This window comes from Podarcis cretensis (genome assembly GCF_951804945.1).
Source record: "Podarcis cretensis genome assembly, chromosome: 10".
NCBI lineage: Eukaryota > Metazoa > Chordata > Lepidosauria > Squamata > Lacertidae > Podarcis > Podarcis cretensis.
The window spans coordinates 67,475,769-67,499,391 of NC_137179.1; the positions used below are offsets into that span (position 1 = coordinate 67,475,769).

General features: G+C 42.9%; 2 protein-coding genes across 4 annotated transcripts in view; one reads left to right on the top strand and one right to left on the bottom strand.

Moving 5' to 3' along the window:
• Positions 1–4: 4 nt before the first annotated feature.
• ALG10 (ALG10 alpha-1,2-glucosyltransferase) lies at positions 5–12,312 on the top strand (the record flags this gene model as incomplete). Its single annotated transcript, XM_079994311.1, has 3 exons — positions 5–169; positions 4,165–4,359; positions 5,555–12,312. 3 exons carry the CDS (start codon positions 5–7, stop codon positions 6,608–6,610), a joined length of 1,416 nt encoding a protein of 471 aa, XP_079850437.1. The 3' UTR covers positions 6,611–12,312.
• Positions 12,313–13,440: 1,128 nt separating this feature from the next.
• LOC307225980 (uncharacterized protein) overlaps positions 13,441–23,623 on the bottom strand; it is a 67,359-nt gene continuing 57,176 nt past the window's right edge. Inside the window, exons 4-5 of one of the 3 annotated variants that reach the window (XR_013843198.1) lie at positions 23,215–23,510; positions 22,646–22,820 (exon numbers count right to left, since the gene is read on the bottom strand). Coding sequence is in view for 2 of the 3 variants with exons in the window: in XM_079994460.1 (XP_079850586.1) it covers positions 13,456–13,631 (176 nt within the window). In the remaining variant the exon portion in view is untranslated. Of the gene's footprint in view, positions 13,632–16,454; positions 16,734–22,645; positions 22,821–23,214; positions 23,511–23,623 lie in introns of those variants that run through there. The other 2 variants (XM_079994460.1, XM_079994461.1) reach the window with 2 other exon arrangements.

Genomic DNA, 23,623 nt, shown 5'->3' on the forward strand with positions numbered 1-23,623 from the left:
GGCAATGGAACGCTCCGAGGCCTACTACTTCTCGGCGGCGCTCAGCTGCGCCTTCCTCGCCTCCTGCCTGCTCTTCTCGGCGCTCAACCGACAGCAACGCTCGCCCTACATGGACGAGGCCTTCCACGTCCCTCAGGCGCACGCCTACTGCGAGGGGCGCTTCCAGCAGGTAGGTAGGCCAGGCGGGCCGGCGGCAAGCCGCTCGGGCTGAGGGGACAACCAAGCCGCCTCTCTTGGCCCCGGCCGCCTTCCTCGCCCTCTTTTATCCCAGGCGACTAGAAGGGTTTGTTCAGGGGCGGCTAGGTCCAGGGGGAACTCGCCGGGCCTCAGCTGGACTACAACTCCCATCATTCCTCGGCGTGGCTCTTGATGGCGGGGGTTGATGGGAGATGGAGTCCGACGAGGGCCCCCCCCTTCCACCTGCTCTTAAGCTCAAAGCTGAGGGGTAGTTTGTCGGATCTTGTAGGTTTTAAACCTTACGCACGTACCTTTCCATTTATGATTTGCAGGGCGTCTGTCAAGGGGTGCAGGGAAGCCTATGCTAAATAATAATAATAATAATTTCATTATTTATATACCCCGCTCATCTGGCTAGGTTTCCCCAGCCACTCTGGGCGGCTTACAGCACTTAAAAAAATTGTCAAGCATTAGATACTAAAAATTTCCCGATACAGGGTTGCTTTTAATGTTTAATAGGTTGTATTTTAGTGTTTTGTTGGAAGCCGCCCAGAGTTGCTGGGGAAACCCAGCCAGATGGGCAGGGTATAAATTATTATTATTATTATTATCATTATTATTACTACTCAAGCCCTGCAAATCTGAATTTGGCCATCAGGGTTTAGAACTAGGGTTGCCACTTTTGTTCTGGCAAAATACAGGGCGGCGTGGGACAGTTGGGTGATTGTCAGTGCTTTTTCCCCTTTAAAATGTTTAGGGATACTCTCATTTTCCTACTCATATTGAAATATTGTCCCTCAATGAGGCCAAACTTAGATTCACAAAATGTTTAGGGGTATGCGTCCCCCCAGAAAAAATCACTGGTGATGATGATGATTTTCCTCCCCCAAGTGACTTCAAAGCAATCCATTGCCATCTATTACAGCCTTTTAGGGTGGTCCGTCGGGAATTTGTCGCATGCACACACATACACATGAATTTGTAGATCTGTCTGTGCTTAAATGCACAGCTTTTCAAACATGTGCCTTGGGAGAGGATCTCTAACTTGGCAAAGAGAGGGGAAGACCTGAAATGCAGGACAAAACTGTTACCGATACAGGAAGTAAAAATTTACCTTGAAATATGGGGCAATCCTGTACTATACAAGACAGGTGGCGAAGGACAACTTCTGATATACAGCTATAAGAACTAAATCATGTGCGTAAAAGGGCTGCTTTCAGTCTGCAAAGCTCTTCATGTGTTTCACTTTCCCAACGGCACCGCAAGGTCTTGATGGTGCCCAGTTGTGTCCCATAATTCTGATTTTTAAGGTAAGCGCTGGGGCTCAAAGTGCCCCCAAACTGTACCCTTTGATACGGAAAGTCCACCCCCAATTCCACCCCTAATTGGTGAGGAATTGTACAATGCAATCTGCTCATGTTCAGAGACTCCTCCCTTTGTAAAAATCAATTTACATGTTTCCCGTCTGAGGCCTAGCATGGGACACAGATTCTGGAGCTGCATCGGTGCTGCAATTGCAGTTCCTTAGAAACTCCATTTCCCCCCTTTATTTGTGCAGCCCAAGGGATTACAGTCCTAATCTTTCTAAATCCTTCCCTGTCCACTTTACTCTCCCCCTCAACTGTCCCCAGTAAGTCTGCAGCAGCAATCTGTGCGCATCATACATGAACATCGAAGCAGAGCGCATTAACAACACAATTCTATACATGGGTATTCAGAAGTAAATCCCATTGAGTTCGATTGGGCTTACTCCAAAGTAAGTGATACAGGATTGTTGTATGAGGCAAAATTCCTGCCTACAGTTATTTCAAAGACCCACAATTTATACATAGGTTCCACCTACAAGCCTTCCTTCAGAAATAATAGCATAATTTCAGTGGCAGCTTACTTATAAAAAGGTATATGCACTTAAAAACAGTATGTACTTTCATTAAATGGAATATGAAACATCACTCAGATCTTGCTTCACATCCAGTGACTATTACCACGCAATTTACCACTTTCCTGATATAAGTAGCAATGGGTAATAAATAGAATAATCGTTAGACTGCACAAGTTCTTCTCACCAAAACAGAATGTCTAGTTGCCATTTTGGGGCAAGACAGCTCTAAAGTCATATTTTGCAAAAGATTGGCTGACTGCGATCCGTTAAGCATCTGGCTTAACCTTGAGCTAGGTTAAGAACTTTGGGAACTTGAAAGAAGAAAATTCACTTTATCCAGGGACAGTCTACATATATATTGGCCCATTCCTACCTGTTATGATCAATGGTGATCAGTTGATCAGCACTGAGAGGGAACCCTGCTTGCAAATTTACAATGAGGACCTCATCTTATGCAGCCAGTTGCTAGCTGCACCCATACTTGCATCATAAAGGTAAAAGGTAAAGGTACCCCTGCCCGTACGGGCCAGTCTTGACAGACTCTGGGGTTGTGCGCCCATCTCACTTAAGAGGCCAGGGGCCAGCGCTGTCCGGAGACACTTCCGGGTCACGTGGCCAGCGTGACATCGCTGCTCTGGCCAGAGCCAGAGCCAGAGCCGCACACGGAAACGCTGTTTACCTTCCCGCTGGTAAGCGGTCCCTATTTATCTACTTGCACCCGGAGGTGCTTTCGAGCTGCTAGGTTGGCAGGCGCTGGGACCGAGCAGCGGGAGCGCACCCCGCCGCAGGGATTCGAACCGCCGACCTTTCGATCGGCAAGCCCTAGGCGCTGAGGCTTTAACCCACAGCGCCACCTGCGTCCCATATACTTGCATCATACGTGACATCATATATATGATGCCGGCTGTGGGGCAGAGTGGCAGCTTGTGGGAACTGGCCTCAAGTGTCAAATTCGGACCTGTGCCAGCCTAGTTAGGCCAGCTGGCTGGAAGTTCCCCATTGCTGCCCAAATAGCTTTTATGCAGGGATTAGCACATATAACTTTTCTAGCCTGTTGCAACTGTTTGGCAGTAAGCATGCAGTAATGCAGAGATCGGCTTTACATGGACTTAGCAGTTGGGATAGTCAGAAAGGGACAAATTTTTATAATATGTCAGGAAAAAAACCACCAGATTCTTGGCTAGCGGTTCAGAATGAGCTATCAGAGACATTTCAGAGATGAAACCCAGTTGACTATATGAGACAGCTAAGAGGATGCAAGGGCCAGTTCATCCATAACACTAGATCATGATTTGGAAACAAGCCTTAATTTGTAATTTCCCAGCTTGTACTCAGCGCTGTTTGGCATTAAGGGTTAGCCGACTCATATAGTCGAATATTGACATATTGACATATAGTCGAATATTGACATACAGTGGTACCTCGGGTTACATATTCTTCAGGTTACAGACACTTCAGGTTACAGACTCCGCTAACCCAGAAATAATACCTCGGGTTAAGAACTTTCCTTCAGTATGAGAACAGAAATCGTGCTCTGGCGGTGTGGCGGCAGTGGGAGGCCCCATTAGCTAAAGTGGTGCTTCAGGTTAAGAACGGTTTCAGGTTAAGAACGGACCTCCGGAACGAATTAAGTACTTAACCCGAGGTACCACTGTATAAGAATCAGTTAAATGGAATTCAGTTAAGATGGAACTTCGTCTTCTGTTTAAACAAAAATTCTAAAACATTACTTCAGCAGACTGCGTCCTTAGCAAAAAAAAAAAAAAAAAAAAAAGTGACACAAATGACGTGCATTTCATTTTCGAAACTGCCAATGTAATGTGAATCAGGGATTTTCATCTCTCTCCCAAGATGATTAAATTTCCCATATACCTGGAACACTAATTTCTGCACAGGGAGATGTACAAATCTCTGTTTCTCATAATAATAATAATATTAATAATAATAATAATAATAATAATAATAATTAATAATATACATGGGAATAACAGAAAGAGGAAGCAGGAGTTTAATTGAATTCATTAATTTTGCATTGTTTTTCTAATTATAAAAACACATTTCTGAGCTGTTTAATTTTATTGTCTTTCTGTTCTCTCTTTTTGCAGTGGGACCCCATGATTACTACACTTCCTGGTTTATATTTGGTGTCAGTTGGAATTGTGAAACCTGCAGCGTGGCTCTTTGGGTGGTCTGGAAGCATAGTCTGCTCTACAGGAATGCTCAGATTCATTAATCTTCTGTTCAGCATTGGGAACTTCTATTTACTATATTTGCTTTTTTGCAGGATGCACCACAAAAAGGTACAGTGCAAATGTATCACACTTAAAAGAGTGTCATTCCTATACACAGTAGCACCATTAATGTGTCAGAGGCTTGGCAAAACTCTGAACTCTTCCATTATGATGTAGCTGCATTTTATTCTGTTTCTGCAATAACATTTGGATCTTCCCAGCATCTTAGACTATGTTGCCTTCCTGTTTTTTCTAAAAGCAAGTACTTTTAGAAGCTTTTTGCGCATGTGGCAAGCAAAGACTTACGCATTTGCTTAATATTACACCTGTGACTACAAGTCACATTGGTCTTTCATAGGTTTGTAATGCAGTCATAAGAACTTTTTAAGGATTTTGCGATGGTTTACACTATGTTATGTTCAGGATCTTAGCAATATTCATTTTGGGTGCAATCCTATACAAGTCTACTCAGAAGTAAGAGCCATGTAGTCCCAGGTAAGTGTTTATGGGAATCCAGTCTTACTCTTGATGGGTCATTTGGTCAGAAATGTGGTTTTACTAGGGCTGCAGTGCTTGGTAGATTAATTGGTTAGGATTAACCAGTTAAAAAAATAATAGTAAGCAAAAAAGTTATCCCCTTCCATTAATCAGGCAATGTATTTTTTAAAAGAAAAAATATGGTTCTAAATTTTAAACTTATTGAAGTCAGTGGGATTAAGCACACCCAATTCTCTGTTAGATTTAGGCCATTATTTTTAAAATACAAATGCTTATATAAACTGCAAATTACAAACACCCTCTTAGAACAGGGATTCTTTGTGCCTGTGAGAGAAAAGGAAATCCTTTTTTTTTTTTTTAAGAGAATGCCTAATGTTACATATGTGAGACCTCCGGGTATAGGACAGTATATAAATTCAAAGGAGGAGGAGGAGGAGGAGTGGTGCATCACTTAAAAATAAAAAAGCATGCTTCTTGCTTCAGAAGTATTGTTTTTATCAATGCATGATTTTAATCAGAACATTAATCAAGTGAAATGCACTTGATTAAAGATGATTTAACTTATTTAATCAGTTGGCAGTTCTGTTTTTAGCAGTTGAAATCCTGGAAGTTACCTTAAAACAAAATGGTTTGCGACAAATGATTTGAGATGCCTGTCCAATTCGGTGGTGCTTGCGCAAACGAAGTTTCCAGTGGTTGTCCATTTTGTTATTAATTCATAACGGAAGCAACAGTCCTAATTCTTCTTTTTCGTCGCCCTTTCTAGGCTGCCTCTGGATTCCAGAGAATTCTGTCAACCTTGACGCTCGCAGCATTTCCAACTCTTTATTTTTTTACGTTCCTTTATTATACTGACACAGGCTCAACCTTCTTCACTCTCTTTGCTTATTTAATGTGCCTTTACGGCAATCATAAAACGTCGGCCCTGCTTGGGTTCTGCGGCTTCATGTTTCGTCAGACCAACATTGTATGGACTGTGTTCTGCGGAGGAAGTGTCGTTGCACAAAAACTAAGCGAGGCCTGGAAGGCAGAGCTGTCGAAAAGCAAAGAGCAGAAGAACTCGCCTGCAAAGGGATCCTTTTCAGAACTCATCAGACTCTTCAGGTTTCTCCAGGCCTACCTCATGTCACTTAAAAACCTAACCACTCTCTTTCTCTTGACATGGCCATACATCATGATGGTGCTGGTTTTCTTCACTTTTGTGGTCCTCAATGGCGGCATTGTTGTCGGCGACAGGAGCAGCCATGAAGCCTGTCTGCATTTCCCCCAGCTTTTCTACTTCCTTTCTTTTACTCTCGTTTTTTCCTTTCCTCACCTAGTAACCCCTGGCAAAATGGTCAATTTTCTCCGTTCCGTCCAGAAGCATTTTTTGCGATACAGCATCCTCAGCACCATCTCTCTATTCCTCGTCTGGAAGTTTACGTTTGCTCACAAATACTTGCTTGCAGACAATAGGCATTACACATTTTACATATGGAGAAAGATCTTTCAAAGACACGAACTGGTGAAGTACATATTAGTTCCTGTCTATATATTTGCTGGCTGGAGTTTCACAGATGCACTGAAATCAAAATCTGTTTTCTGGAATTTGGTATATTTTTTATGTTTGTTTGTTGTCACAGTTCCCCAGAAGCTATTAGAGTTCCGTTACTTCATTTTGCCATATATCATATACAGGCTGAATATTCCTGTGCCATCGCTTTCTAAACTTTTCCTGGAATTGGCTTTTTATATTTTGGTGAACGTGGTGACTTTCCATATCTTTTTGAACAAACCTTTCCAATGGCCGAACAGCGAGGAAATCCAAAGGTTTATGTGGTAATTTTGGGCAATGGGATGACTAAATTCTAGGACTTTTCCGGCAGCAAATAAGAGTCTGCAGGCTTTGAAACTCTACCAAGGAAAAAAAGAAACATTCTGGATGTTTGTAACTGGCAGTGAATGTGAAATCTGATGCACTGTTTTTGCAGATATTGAAAAGCCATTTTTATACAGTGAAAATCCTGGGAATTAATAAATATAAGATCAGGGAAATTAAACCACAAAAAAATAATGTGAATAAATTTGTTTACATCATGCTTGCTATGTTGCAGGGGCTATAAATCTGGAATGTTTTCAATATATCTATGTGTGTTCCTAGCCGTATGCAACAAAAAGATGGAAAACAGTGGCGTAGCTTATGTCCAATAGGTTAATTTTCGATATGGTTCGTTTACTGCAATGCGGCTCCTAAACATAGTTTTTGCTTGGTGAGGATGCCTTGTTACTGCACTTGCGCTATCAAGAATTCAGATTTTACTACTTGGAAAGCATGCCTTCTCCAAAATGGGTTGAGTCTCACATATCAATATGTTGAAGCTCATTTGCAGGAACTGTTCACCATGGAGAAATTTACGCGTGGAAGTTAGTGGATGACCATTACCTTTACTGCAACCCAAATGAACCTGAAAATGGGGCCTCAGGAATAAAATGGCAAGAATAAAGAACACTGAAATATACTGTGGGCTCGAGGACCACCGTTGATTTACACATCATGCAATTAACCTAATCTGCATGTCACTTAGCATGCTGGATGCCAGGCTACAGCAGGTTAGCACATTCAACACATTCCGTATCTTTAAGAAGTTCTGATGAAAGCAATGAAGTATAGCTGAGTATTTAAGGTTGTGTTTCTATGCACACTTTCCTAAGTAAGCCCCACTGAACACAGTGGTTCTTCCTTCTGAGCATGCATAGGATTATGCTACAAGGTTTTAAGTCTAATAACTTATCAGAAAGTTCCAGTGAACCCAGTAGAGTTGGGGTTTTTTTAGCATAAACGCCCTTAAGACTTGAGTGGTTCAACCTTCCTTGTTTCAATGCCTTGCCCAACTTTTGCACCCATTGCATTGATTCTGCAATGTTTTGAGAATTTTGTATCCATTGAGGATTAACAGGCAAGAATTTCCAAGGGCTGCCTCCATTTGTTCGCTTTCAGTGTATGCCAGCTCCCAAAACGTTGTAGAATTATCTTCCTTATTGTTTCTGTGCTTGCTTTTGCTGTTATTTTGTAATTATGGCAGCTGGAAATGTATGGTTTCTTTTAAAAATAAAATCACAGGTTCCCCATCTCTCCCCTAAGATAGAGCAGGGTATATACATTTGCCAGTCCATTCTGATGGCGTTCTTGTTATCTTCTAGTCAAATGGGCTCCGAGTAGTTTTTATGTGAAATAACAGGATGAAATTTAGCAATGAAAGAGTTTGAACTTCAAACCATTTCCAGGCAAATGCCATTAGATATCTAAATAATAAATAATACTAAAAATATTTCAAAAAATCTGATTAACTTTAGTGGCTGATGTCCAGAGTACAGGGCTTCAGAATACAACATGAATTTTCCTTATTGGTTTAACAGGAACATCTTACGCTATGCAGGATGTGAACATTTTAAATTGAAACACAGGCCAAAAAGAATAAATTACTTAGCTTACTGGTTTAATAAATATAAGATGCAGCTGAAGTTTCCTAATCAAGGTATTTGGAGAAATAAACAAAGCAATAATGAGCTGTTTGTTATTGCTTTCAGCTAGCATTAATGGTTAATAGCACTAATCTGCTTTTTGAGATGGGTCTTGTGGGTTTGATTGGAGTCTTTTGAAAACGCAGTTCAGAAACTCAAAAGGCAATAGTACAAAGATAACTGGTATTGTTCATGGCTTCTATTAATTGTAAATGAAATCCGCAGGGCTTCTGAAATGATGCGCACAACTTACAAAAGATTTCAAAACGAGAATCTTCCTTATTATCACGAACCTTTTAAATTTACTGTTCTTCAGCATGCCAGTATAACTGCCACTTGTGGTTAATACAAAGTTTTGATTCCTACTTCTTTATTCCCATTCCAGCCACCACTAGGAATAGGCACTGCTGGCACAGAGCATCTCTCCGTGCTGCAGAAATACAACACCGAACTTGCAGCTTCGAGTGCTAGGGAAATCTCTTTCAATAGTTGCGTGTAGAGTAACTTTCGCATATTGACTTCAGTTTCCTTCATTTTGGAGGAGTTTTCACCTCTGGGAAAGACTCATAGCTCAGTGGAAAAGTGCATATTATACATGCAAGTCTCAGGTTCACTTTCTTACACCTCTAGTTAAGGATCCTTTTGGAGCAGTGTTGGGAAGAGGTTCCAGAAGATAACCTTTGAGAGCTGTTGCCATTCAGAGTAGTCCCTTTGGGACACTTTCTTTGGACTTTAAAAGCAGGCTATAAATCTAGGTTAGGTTAATAAGTAAGCTAAAACAGTTCCCTTTGTTAACTAGCTTTTTTGAAAGCAGAAATCCAGGAGGTGAATGAGTCCCTATGTATTATCTGCATTCTAGAAAGAACTGCACCTGGGTTTTTTTCTACCTGACATGTTGAAGACACAGACAGAAGCTGTGGATAATAAGGCATGGCTGAAGTACCTTATGCATACTATGATTTTGCAGCAAACTTCTCTATAACTTTACATAAGTTTTATATCAGAAAATGCAATTGGAAAGACTTATAGCATACAATAATGTCTTAAGAAATCTATTTCAGGCTACAGTTTTTTGTCCTAAACCAAGCTGCACATTGGCATAAATCTCTCATCTCTCAAAACATGCAACCTGGGCAGAGTTTCTTAACCGAAGGTTGTGTCACACCAGCTGTTGCAAAGTCCCTTCTTTGTGGCAAATTCTTCCCCTGCTGCACTGTGACAGTATTGCACTGCGAAATGTGGACATGAATGACTATGTAAGAGGTATTGTACACTTTTGGTAGCAAGGCTTGCCATTTTTGTGTGATGCAATTACCCTGCAGCACAACGTGCGGGAAATTCAACCCAAAAGTAATCATAGACTTTGTCCCACACGGGGATCAAACCTGCAACCTTGGTGTTACCAGAACCATAATCTAACCAGAGCTAGGACTATCTGCATAACCCCTAGTTGAGAAATCCCCCAGGATCAATTTAATTGTTTTGCCCTGTTTTGCAAAACAGGGAGACATATTTATTCAGAATTTATCATTTTATTCAGTGTTTAGCATGAGAAGAGTGAGCAGTGTTTCTAAGGGCTGGACTTGTGGCTATTTTCAGAGGAATAACTGAATTTTTATACCTTTTCCCTAACCCTTTAACAAATGAAGTACTTGCTAATTAGAGATGCCCCCTCTTCCAGATGTTTATTGTCAGTGGTTTTAAATAGATTAGATTTAAGATACGCATTCCATAAAAAAACCAACATAACCCTAAATTCTTTAAACAGCAAGGAAGAAATACTGATTAACTAAATTCACAAGGTGGCACTGTTGAGCTGTCTTTCCTATTCATCTGTCTAGCAGGGTTTTATTAATCTTCTTTTTAGAAATTTTATGTCACTTCTAGAATTATTGAGGTTAAAACATTTGAAGACCATCACGTTCTGTGATTCCCCCCCCCCCCCCGTAATTTGTGTTTATCTTAGTCTAACGGTGTGTTTCAAAAATCAGCTTTTCTTAATGCATTGTGAATATATTTTTTTTAATAGTATTTGTAGACTGCAGTGTTTACAGCAGTAGAAATCCTGTTGAATTTCTAGAAAATTCCTGTACTTTATACTTAGGATAATCATTCTTTCGCTATGACAGGATTCATCTAGTTCTGTTACGGAAAGGAAGAGCACCGTATTGTTCAACTAGAGCAGAAGGCCTCTCTCTAAAATATTAATTATTTTTTAACGGTGGAGTAAGTTGGGCTTAAAAAAGATGTATCCTCAGAGGGCTTGGAGCCATCTGCTAGTTTGACTTTGTGTGTTAAATGTCACCTACATTCTGCTGAGGCGTGCAGAACCAAGGAGGTCTACTTCCCAGAATATGTACATCTGTCACATTTCCTTAATTCTCAACAACCACAACCACCTTTTCTTTCTCTAGATAGTTTCCTTTTGCCAACATATCACATAGCAGTAGGTTCCCAGTATGTGAAGTGGAAAAGTTATCATTGGGACGATCGCAGAATGGAAAGGCTAGGTGCAGGTCAGTCTTATCTATAGATAGTCAACTTGGTTTTGCAGTGAATTAACTCCCACCTTGGGAGGGATGCGGGTGGCGCTGTGGGTTAAACCACAGAGCCTAGGATTTGCCGATCAGAAGGTCGGCGGTTCGAATCCTCACGACAGGGTGAGCTCCTATTGCACAGTCCCTGCTCCTGCCAACCTAGCAGTTCGAAAGCATGTCAAAGTGCAAGTAGATAAATAGGTACCGCTCCAGCGGGAAGGTAAACGGTGTTTCTGTGCGCTGCTCTGGTTCGCCAGAAGCGGCTTAGTCATGCTGGCCACATGACCCAGAAGCTGTACGCCGGCTCCCTTGGCCAAAAAGCGAGATGAGTGCCGCAACCCCAGAGTCGGCCACAACTGGACCTAATGGTCAGGGGTCCCTTTACCTTTACTAACTCCCACCTACTGGCATTTAGGCTTGGTAAAGCAGACGATAAATTTCTGCAACCCGTTCTAGACAATACCGAGCTACATGGACCAATGTCCTGGGAGCTTCCTGTGTCAAAAAATGCAAAGATAAGAAAACAGTCCTGGGATTATGGGCCAGGACTTTGTGTACTCGCCTCTTTTCTGTCTTGGAAGAGAAGGCGAATATGTTTCTCTCTGCTGGGCACAAGAGGAAACAAAAAAAGTAAAATAGTGGGTTTGGAGAGATGCTATGAATTGTGCCTGCAGACTGTGATGACCAGGTCAATAAAGTTTGCACTAAGTATGAACCCATTTTACCTATGGGTATGCCTGATCCCTAACCACTAAAGGCCAAAGTGGCTGAACAAACTGACCATAAGGTTTCTTTTCCGCGGAAATGTTTGGAACGAGTTCTACAGAACGTTATAGAATGGCTATAACGTTATGTGGAGCTACCATGCGATGAAAGGAATATTTCAAAGTAAGGGAATCTGACCCAACTTCTCTATTGTGTGCCGAGAAAGAAATAGTTGTGTTCTTAATGGCTTGTTGTACATTAACCTTCAGTATAGAGAGTCCTGTGTGTCTTGGCTGCTGCATTTACTTCAGTGGAGAGGGCAGCTCTGTGTGTGCAAAGGGGTGTATTGTGAAAGGGGACGCCCTTGTATATTTATTGCTGTGACTGTACTGCGTACACAATCACTGGTTTAAGATGCTGCTTTTTTGGATAGTTTAGGATGCCATACAAATTGCAAGGCAAGCCACTGGAGATGTCCCTTTATAGAAAAAAAGTGGCTCTGGGACTAGGTAGCTGGTCTCAGTTATGAGAATGATCTAAATACATGATGTATGAAACATGAAGGAATCACTTTCATGTTAAAGATGCCAAATCAAGACTGCTGTTGTTTGTGAGTATATAAAATAAAGCAACTGCCTCTTCATTTTTAGGAAAATTGTTGGTTTTTAAAATTGTAACCTTGTGTCCTTTTGTTACATTATACGTGTGCTTTCCCTTAATAATTTTGGAACACCCGCATTATTGTGGGTGCGATGTTATAATAAAGAATTTCACTAAGGTGGCTTGTAGTGAGCATCTTTCATTTACATGCTATTTGATTACTAAATTAATGTAGTATCATTCTTCGGCATTGTATGCACCATATGTCTGAATCAAATGGATTGATCGCGGAATATTAACAGTTTTACAGTTCATATTTCTACATCTGTCACCTTCAGTGTTTTCACTGATTAGGTGCCTTTTGCCCTCTCTAAACCTGCAGCTTTCCTGATTTTGTCTTTGATTAGCTGTCATATTTAATTGGTGGAATCCATGAAATGCTGAACACTGCCTTGTCCTTGTATCCCCTTACAGCGTTTAACTGTGATATGTTATTACTTTCGACAGACCATTTTTTATGTTGCTGGCCTGTGACTGAGTGAAGGTTTGGGTAAGCAATCTGGTTATTTGGCCATAAAGTTTGGCCAGTGTTAGGAAACACTGTAAGCAGATGTCCCACTTATCATCAAGCCTTCACTTTCTCATCCAGCATTCCCCATTCCTATTTTGTTGCATATATTTCTTTTTTAATCTCACAGTTATCTCTGGGCATATTTCTAGTGCCGCATGGCGGATATGTCCTGAATCCAGGGTTGGGTGAATCAATCAGTTTTGGTTTCTCTTGGTTTCTCATTTTTCCAACCATAAGTTCTGTTCCCATTTCCACATCAGTTTGTGAATTGTTTTTAAAGTCCTCATGGAAATTCTTTAAACCCATCAGCTGATTTCTCCTAAGAAGATTTTCCCTAACGGAGTCATTTTTGAAAAGCGATTTCCCCCAGTATAATGCATTTTTCAGCAATTTGCATACTTTATCCTAGTATGTGCATTTTGGGCACGTTCCTTGGCTGTAGAATGACATTTCTAAATTCAGAGAAGTGTAAATTTTGAGGTATGGCTGTGCTTCAGTTTGCATATTGTTTTGGAAGGTCTGAATTTGGTAGGTTTGCCTCTAAATGCAAATTTAATCCCTACCAATACCTGCACCCTTCTCTGAACATTGTCTGTCTGTCACTGCCTCCCCAGCATTTTGTGGCATCTTCTTGCAAACTGGACAGGAGCATTTTCATTGGGAGAAATGAAAGGAAATCTTAACTACGTTCATTCATTGAAACGTCAGCCCTTTGTCCAAAAATCTTCCAGGAAGCTGGGAGCTGGTGCTGTTTCATACAAAGTATATTTTCTGTCCGTGCAAGGATATGTAATATATGAAGTAGCAGATAAAAGGAATTAAATCCAATGGCAAATATAAGGCATGGCAGCAATTCTTCCAGCCACAGGATTTGCAGGAACTGATGCTATTTATAACCACAGTCAACCAGTTCTCATATTCCTTTCTCCCTGCAAAGGCACACAAAGAGAAGGCACAGGGCAATTTGTGGGTGAATTCGAATAAGTTTTACTCAGAGTCAACTCAGTGAAACTAATGAACATTGAAGCCTTTTCCCTAGGTATTATAGGTGAAGAGTTTCCAAGAGAAGATAAAATACTTTTTATGTATGCAACAACGGCAGCGAGAAGGCTACTAGCTCAGGGATGGAAGGAAGAAGAAATACCAACAAAAGAATGACAGATGAAACTGATGGAGTATGTGGAAATGGCAAAACTGACGGGGCGGATCTGAAACCGGGAAGATCAAGTATTTTCCAAAGACTGGAGTAAATTTGTCATTTACTTAAAAGACCACTGTAAACAGTTAAAGTCTTTGGCAGGGATATAAAGACACTTGTAATGTGGAATTGTTTTAATGGTAATTATGGTTATACAATAGTTAAAGGTAAAGGTAAAGGGACCCCTGACCATTAGGTCCAGTCGTGACCGACTCTGGGCTTGCGGCGCTCATCTCGCTTTACCGGCCGAGGGAGCTGGCATTTGTCCGCAGCTTCCTGGTCATGTGGCCAGCATGACTAAGCTGCTTCTGGCGAACCAGAGCAACGCATGGAAACGCCGTTTACCTTCTCACCAGAGCGGTACCTATTTATCTATTTACACTTTGATGTGCTTTCGAACTGCTAGGATGGCAGGAGCAGGGACTGAGTAACGGGACCTCACCCCGTTGCGGGGATTTGAACTGCCGACCTTCTGATCAGCAAGTCCTAGGCTCTGTGGTTTAACCCACAGCGCCACCCGCGTACCCTTATCTAACAATAGTTAGATAAGGGTAAAAGATGCAGTAAATTTAATCTTAAAGATGGAACCCTTGGAAGGAGAGAAGGAGGTCTAAGGGTTCGAAAGAACTCTGTATTTTAATGTTTGAAATCGCTATGTTATATATATATATATATATATATATATATATATATTTAAAAAAACAATAAAAATTACACACACACACACATATACACACACACACACACACACACACACACACATATGAGAAATTAATGAACATTACCAAGATAGGTCCATTAGTTTCAGTGGGTCGACTCTTGAGTAAAACTTAGTTGAGTCCCGCCCTGTGTGAACAAGCTCAAAACTGCATGCAGAATTATGGGACGTAAACAGCAGGAGCAACTGGGATCAGTAAGATGCTGGATTTTTTCTGTCTTAGATCCCCTAAACTGCTAATGCAAAGACCATAAGAAGTTCCCCATTTAAAGGCTTATGCCGAATGCTCTTACTATGCCTGTGCTGTGTTTCCTTGAGCCAGTTACCTCTGCCCTGTGTTCATAGTGGGCTCGTAGAAATCAAAATATAAAAATAAAAATACCCTGCACATATAAAGACATCATAAAACGTCAAACATTAAAAACTACCCAATGCAGGGCTGCCTTCATATGTCTTCTAAAAATTGTGGAGTTCTTTATCTCGTTGACATCTGAAGGCAGAGTACCACAGCCAAGAAGACCTTCTGCTTTGTTCCCTGTAAATTCACTTCTTGCACACATACACACACAACACATACGCAGCTGGCTGGCAGAGCCAAACAAATCTGCCGAGAAAAGCTGTTTTTAAAAATGAATGAATAAATAAATAATGTTTGTAGACGTATTCCAAGCAGCGATGAATTCTATTTAGCCTCTAAGGAGAAGAGAATTTTGGTCACACTCCTATTTTATGAAGCAACAAAGAAAAAAACAGACTGTGTCGGTTCAAAAGCCCCAGAGAAAGATTTTAGGCTTTCTGTGTAATGTTGAAAAATGGGAGCAATTAGGGATTACACTTAACCCCAAGTACATGGCATTTTAGACTGCTGGTTTGTTTTGTTTCCAGGCAAGCCCTGGAACAAATGAAATTGCCATTAGGGTCAATGGAGGACTGTTCCTGATGACCTGCTTTCCCCATGGACAACTCCCCTCAGTCCAGCCTTGCATGATCCTTTTCATTGGCTCTTCCAGAAAGTACTTTCTTTTCCTTCTCGTGTTTAACTTTAAACCTACATTCTCCGGGAATGTAACAAATGCTCCTCTTTACCTGCACAATCCCTCAGGTCTACGCTTCTCAAAGTGTGAAGTACACTTCCTTATGCAGTCGCCTTGGTTTCAGGTCACTGCAAACATTGAGCGAGAGCCTCCTGTACATAGCTGTCAACTTACAGATTTGAAAATAAGGGACCAGCAGCCTCAAAAATAAGGGATCAGCAGCCGAAATAAGGGATTTTGGCTTAGCTTATACAGAAATCCGGCACTGATGGAGCCATGCTGCTTTGGCGGCCACTGACTGTGTTTTGCAGGGGGTTGGACTAGATGATCCTAAGGGTCTACGACTCCGACCAAAGAAGAGTGGCAGACAAAACTGATGAACGACGTTGAGATGGCAAAGCTTACAGGCAGAATTAGAAACCAGGAAGAGGACCTCTTTAATAAAGAATGGGGAAAGTTTATAATTCATTTGAAAAGCTATTGTAAAGAGTTACATACCTTGGTAGGATTGACAGAAAACTTGTAGTAAAAATTTGAACTATGGATGGACAAATGATTGTTAAAAATAGAGTTATGAAAGGGATGCAGAGGGGGAAATCACTACATTAAGATGCTGCACTGGTTGGAGGGGATGCTAAGCAGCACGTCGGGGCTGCCGTCATCCTGGCACGAGGAATTCCATCGGCCCTTCCCCACCCGAGAGGGAGGGAGGGAGAGACTCTCACTCATGCTACCCGCAAGCCCAGCATGAGGTGGTTGCAGCGCTGCAGCGGCCACTAAAGCGCTGCCCTTCTGCATCCCTCCCCATCCCCTCCTCTTCCTCCTCCCTCAGGCTGCCTCCTCAGCCGCCGCCGCCACCTCCAGCTTCCCCTGGCAGCAGCGGAAGTCTCACAAGACCCCTGGACCCTGGGCAGGAAAGTATGTGCTTCAGTGCGTAGCGTATAAATGGCATATGTAAAAATGGAAGCCCATCACAGCAGTCAGAATGCATTCGTGTTCAGATTCCCTGCCAAACTCTTGCCTGTCGAGACCTGAAACCTTTCCAGTTGTATCTGTGCATATCTGTGATGACGGCAGCTGTCTGAAAATGGGATATCAAAAGTTGGTTCTTGTAGTCAGCATTCTTCTTTTCCGCAAATAGGTTTATAGGATTTGTGACTGCATTTGGCGCGATGGCTTTCCTGTGACTGATTCTCTCTGATGGCTTTTTAAAGCTGTCTCTCTGAAACACACATTTTGATCTTAAAACTGACTGAAGTTATATGTGCTTTCCCTTCAAAGAATTGCTTTTCCTTTTTTTAAAAAATGTGGGTGGTATATACACGCCCAACGGCTTTTATGTGGGCACTGTTAAAAGATATTTAAACCCTTCCTAATGAATAGCGGAATCATATGTGAGGGAAGTTTTTTAAACTTTGGGGACACCAAGATGTCGCAGGTTCCTGTCAATAGGTAAAGGTAAAGGTACCCCTGCCCGTACGGGCCAGTCTTGACAGACTCTGGGGTTGTGCGCCCATCTCACTTAAGAGGCCAAGGGCCAGCGCTGTCCGGAGACACTTCCGGGTCACGTGGCCAGCGTGACATCGCTGCTCTGGCGAGCCAGAGCCGCACACAGAAACGCCGTTTACCTTCCCGCTGGTAAGCGGTCCCTATTTATCTACTTGCACCCGGAGGTGCTTTCGAACTGCTAGGTTGGCAGGCACTGGGACCGAGCAGCGGGAGCGCACCCCGCCGCAGGGATTCAAACCGCCGACCTTTCGATCGGCAAGTCCTAGGCGCTGAGGCTTTAACCCACAGCGCCACCTGCGTCCCACGTTCCTGTCAATGCTAGGTGTCAAAACCCTAAGCTGGACAAATTGGGTAGTCACAGGCCCCTTCTCACAGACATGACTTGGCCATGCTGGTAATTTCCAGATTATCACAGTGCAGCCCTTCCAAATGTATATATTTTCCAGGACGAATCCTAGATTTAGTTGTCCCAGTTTCTGATTTGATCCCGGAATGCCCCTCTTTTCTTGAGGACATCATATTTTTATCAGAGGAATGTTGGAGGGTATGGAGTTATGTGCTCTATATCCTTGAAGACAACTCAGAAACTTCAGCTGGTCAAAAATGGAGCAACCAGATTACTGGGGTTCCATTTAAAACTTGCATAAACCCTTGTTTTGAAATTGCTGCATTGGACCGTCCCTGTAAAATAGGGACACTTAGAGGGTCTGTAGCATGTGAAGTAGCCGTAAGAGAATATTGTAAGAACCGATCCTCACTTGGGAGGAACAGATAACTCCTAGGAGTCATATGAGAAGACAGTTGAACAAATTCATCATCAGGGTATCTAAAATTCTGTAGCAAGGAAAGCCTACAACTTTTGTTTGAGCAATGAAAAGAAACAGCAAATCTTTGAAGGGAAAGTACCTATAACTTGGGTCACTTCTAAGGTCAAAAGGTGTGTAGTTTGGATGCCAATGCCATTTTGAATCATTACAGTGGACCAAAATGTGACTTAGGTGTGGCTTGCCCGGTTTTTGGCATGACAGGCCTAAATTCACAAATTACACTATCTATTTAGCGATGACAATTTTTTTGGTTCCTAAAAATTCCCAGGCAGTGCCAGGCACTCCCTGGCTACTATTATATCATCTAATTCCAGCCTATTAAGCACAGAGAAAGTTGTTGCAGTGACAGCAGGATTGTGATTGGCAAGGCTGGAACAAGCATCATATTATCTCTTTTCACAGAGACAAGCTCTCTTGAACCCAGTGGTTTTTTCAAAGAGGGCTCAAAGTTGTTGAAATAATAAACTGCCACAGGGGGTGGATTAAATGGACTTTGGACATGCCTCTGTATGCTTTCTTCTTCTTGCAAAGATTTACTCCTCGCTGTCTGCCTCTTGTCATGTTTCTCTGCCTGGCTGGGACAAAAAGAGCAACCAAGAGCCTTAGAACAAGCACCCCGAGAATCTCTGCTTCTCTTTGACTTTAACCCTAGTCTAACCAATTCTTTCTAACTGTCTAATAATATGCCTCGGGTACTGCCTAGCTGTAGCACAGATACACATGGAAAAACTATGACTTATCACAGCGCATGCCACATTCAATGAAAATCTTGACCTATTATTTCTTGGGGCAAGCAGAAAAGTGAACATCAGGTTCATCGCAGAAATAGCAAGCAGGCAACTATTTAAAATAAAAATGGATTGCCTATCCGAGCATCATTATTAATCGGGATCAAATATATATGTATCTCAAAGAGCAAAATCCCCCACCCCTGATTTTCTCCCTTTTTAAAAAAAGAATAGCAGTGGTTTTTTTTATCACAGGATATTTCAGAGATGTTTTTATGTTCAAGTGGCAAACATTACTCTTTGCAACGATTTGAACAAGTTGGCTGGCAGATGCCATGGTAAAGATTTCCATGGACCCTTTAGCATTATTTTGCTCTGATGTGCGGAAATGGAGAGGGATGCTAATGCAATGCAGCTTTGCAATAATCAGGGCAGGGCTGTGGTTTCCGGCAGCTCCTCCCTTGTCCTCTCACAGCTTTTAGCTGCCAATAATTATTTTAAATTATACTGTAGTCAAAGCGCCTTGTCAACCAGAGTGCAGGGATACTCTACTGTTAACTGCCACCCACAGGTTATTGTTTCCCCGTCACAGCTTCTCGGAATCACAGAAAATAGATGAGAACAAAAGAGCATTTAGTTCAATCTCTATTAACCGAGACAGGATTCACTAGAGCTGCCACTAAACAGGGTGGGGGATGGAAATGTTTAGTAATGAAAATCCTGAATTTGGATTAGATGTCTCCGTTAGAAGCTTAGTTTATAACCATTTAAAGATCATCATTTGCAACGCCACTTATTAGGAATAAGCATATTAGATTGTGCCTGCTCACTGTTCTTTCCCAAGTAGCTGTTCCAGGTGAAGCATATGGTAATTTTCAGTCGGTACAGCACAATGGCGTTTGGCGTGGACTGGTTCTCTCTCTCTCCATCCTAATTTCTACCATCAGATATCGGAGGAAACGATCCTGTCCTAGAACAGTGAAGTAGCATGGGGGAGGCATAGGGGCAGTTGCCCCGGGCACAAACTGGTTAGGGAGCACAACATTTCAACACCTGATGCTGACTCAATACAGCTGCATGCTTCCGTCGCTGGGCTACGTTGAAAACAGCTTCTCTGTGCGAACCAGGAAGTGACCTCTCCAGACAACAGAACGACTCTTCTTATTTCTGCAGCTGTGATCTCCTGGGTGATGCAGACGCCGTTAGGCAGTTTAATGCGCATGCATAATCCGTCCGTTTCCCTGCCTCTGCACAGCCCGGGTCACTGGCAACCCACGCTACACCACTGCCCTAGAGTAAAAGGTTTGGAATAGACTCCTTGTGGGACCCCTTCCAAATGATTCTCTGTGGTAGGCGTCACTCCCATTTCTACCTTAAGGACCACACTAGGGGTAACCAATGTGGTACCTGGCAGATGCTGCAGACTACATCTCCCATCAGCTCTGACGGATAGTCCTATTAGCTGGATCTGATGGGAGCTGTATTCCAAAACTCTTGGGAGGGCAGCCTGTTGGCCAACTCACGTGTCTCTGTGGAACTACATAAAGGGCATACCAGTCTCCATGGCACAGAACAGAGGCTGGAAGTTGTCAATGACTCCAGCTCCAACAATTGATTCACAGTTTTAGAAACAAGACCTAGCATTTACGCGGGGGTGGAAAGAGGCAAACAATCCATGAGTAGGAGGTTAAGATTATACCAAAGAGCGCCTTAATCATTCTATTTTTATCCCTTGCAAAATACAGCACAAGTGGAGAGGGAGATGAGGGCAGGGTGGAAGAAAAGGGGGGTATTGCATTGAATTGTCACAATTGCCTTGTGGGGGAAGCCATTTTAGAATTATTTTTAAATCCGTGTAGAGGTCTATTTCTTTTTTAAAAAAATTCTCTGTAGGAAGATACAGGGTGCAGCTAGGTGTTTTTTCCCCTTTTCTTAATTGCTCTCAACATTCATGCCTACCAGGATGTGAATGAGTAACACAGGCTTTTGTTTTATTATCACTATTAAATAGAAATTCCCTGTCTTAAATATACAGCCTACTTACTTCCAGGAGTATTTGTTTTGGTGCTAGGACACATTGACAGATGCCTTTTATCAAGGACCTGTGTTGGTGTTGTCTATACAGCACTGCATACCCTCCAACATTTCTCCAATGTAAAGAGAGGCATCTTATTTAATAATAATGATAATGATCATCAACACCAATCTGAGTAGGTTGCCCCAGCCATGCTGGGTGGCTTCCAACTTTTAAAAAACATAATACAACATGGTGCTGGAGGAGACTCTTGAGAGTCCCATGGACTGCAAGAAGATCAAACCTATCCATTCTTAAGGAAATCAGCCCTGAGTGCTCACTGGAAGGTCAGATCCTGAAGCTGAGACTCCAATACTTTGACCACCTCGTGAGAAGAGAAGACTCCCTGGAAAAGACCCGGATGTTGGGAAAGATTGAGGGCAGAAGGAGAAGGGGACGACAGAGGACGAGATGGTTGGACAGTGTTCTCGAAGCTACCAGCATGAGTTTGACCAAACTGCGGGAGGCAGTGGAAGACAGGAGTGCCTGGCATGCTCTGGTCCACAGGGTCACGAAGAGTCAGACACGACTAAACGACTAAACAACAACAATACGACATTCAACATTTAAAGAAATCCCTATACTGGGTTGCCTTCAAATGTCTTCTAAAGACTGTATAGTTACTTGTCTCCTTGGTTCGAGGGTTGCATAACTCTACAGCCTCCAACATTTCTCCGATGAAAATAGAGATGTCCTAAGGAAAAGCGGGACATTCCAGGATCAAATCAGAAACCAGGATGGCTTCTGTAAATCTGGGGCTGTCCCTAGAAAGTAGGGATACTTGGAGGGTCTGGAATTGACTGGCAGCAGCTGTCCAGGATTTCAGGCAGGGATCTTCTCCACCTGTACCTGGAGAGACCAGGGATTGAATTGGGGACGTTTTGCATGCACAGGACATGATCTGCCACTGAGCTCTACCCAAAGGCGGCTCAGTTTTGGAATATATTAAACCACCAACATCATCCTGGCCTCCCTCCATGGAATTTAGGGTGGTCTGCATAATCGCCCTGGGAAGTAGATGTGAAGGACCACCCTACTGCACCCTATGTTCTTGTGGGAATGTTGTGGATAACAGGAGAGGATATATTGATTAATATTATCCTTCCTAACTCGTGCTAGCAAGTTTATTCATATAGCACAGTGCGTTCCCCTATCACACAGCAGGAAGTTGGTTGCAGACTCGTTAGAATCTCTTAAGATAATAAGCAATCCAATCTGGCTTGCCCAGATTGGAGTATGTTCCTGGTAAGAACCCTTTGATTCCCTCATAAAAGAATAAAGACATAACAGTCTTATTCATAAGCAGTGCTTCTTTTCTGGGGGGACGCAGGGGTACACATACCCCTAAACATTTTGTGAATCTAAGTTTGGCCTCATTGAGGGGCAGTTTTTCCATATGAGTAGGAAAATGAGAGTGCCCCTAAGCATTTTTTTAAATAGAAAAAAGCAGTGTTCATAAGTACAGTGGTGCCTCGCAAGACGAAAAGAATCCGTTCCGCGATTCTCTTCGTCTAGCGGTTTTTTCGTCTTGCGAAGCAACCCTATTAGCGGTTTAGCGGATTAGCGCTATTAGCGGCTTAGCGGCTTTTAGCGGCTTATTGGCTTAGCGGATCAGCTGATAAGCGGCTTAGAGGCTTAGAAAAAGGGGGGGGAAGGGTAAAAAAAAACCGCAGGAACTCGCAAGACATTTTTGTCTTGCGAAGCAAGCCCATAGGAAATTCGTTTTGTGAAGCGCCTCCAAAACGGAAAACCCTTTCGTCTAGCGGGTTTTCCGTCTTGCGAGGCGTTCGTCTTGCGGGGCACCACTGTAACAACAAGACGTTTTACTCACAATCAGGCAGAGCACAGTGTGATCCCTGAAGGCAGGCTTAAGACTTGATGTTACAAATTTGTACAAATAGGTTTACCCCATATGGGAGATAACCCATAGCCAGCAGTGCAGTCCAGGTGAAGCAGGAAGCAGAAAAAGGAGAAAGGGAAGATGGCTATGTGACTGGGCCTTTTACCAGGTCTGGAAAGGTCATGCCCACCTACTAAAAGGTAAAGGTAAAGGTACCCCTGCCCGTACGGGCCAGTCTTGACAGACTCTGGGGTTGTGCGCCCATCTCACTTAAGAGGCCGGGGGCCAGCGCTGTCCGGAGACACTTCCGGGTCACGTGGCCAGCGTGACATCGCTGCTCTGGCCAGAGCCAGAGCCAGAGCCAGAGCCGCACACGGAAACGCCGTTTACCTTCCCGCTGGTAAGCGGTCCCTATTTATCTACTTGCACCCGGAGGTGCTTTCGAACTGCTAGGTTGGCAGGCGCTGGGACCGAGCAGCGGGAGCGCACCCCGCCGCAGGGATTCGAACCGCCGACCTTTCGATCGGCAAGCCCTAGGCGCTGAGGCTTTAACCCACAGCGCCACCTGCATCCCAACTGCCCACCTACTAGTCACATGCAAATAAAGGATGCTCCAGCCAGGTGTAGCAGGAAGTTCGACTGGATGGACCAACAGCTCCTACATGTCCACTCTAGAAAAACAGGTAATGTTGTACTTGACTGCTCCAGTGGATTACTCCCCAAAGTTCCCACCTATGAGGATGCAGAATTAGGACCCCGTTTCAGATGTTGTAAGCAGGGACTCAGATCGAAAACAGCTGGAGTTAATCATCACCATCATCTGCAGCTGCTAGGACTGGCCTTCTAAAAGCTGCAGATCCTTCTGTTGTGAGGGTCCTCCCTGGAGGGCAGGGCTAGAAATGTGTTAAATAAATAAAGGGAATTCTTCAAACCTCCACTTTATTTGCATAAGTAGCAAAGAATTTGCATAATATGCAAACAGGTTGGAGGTAG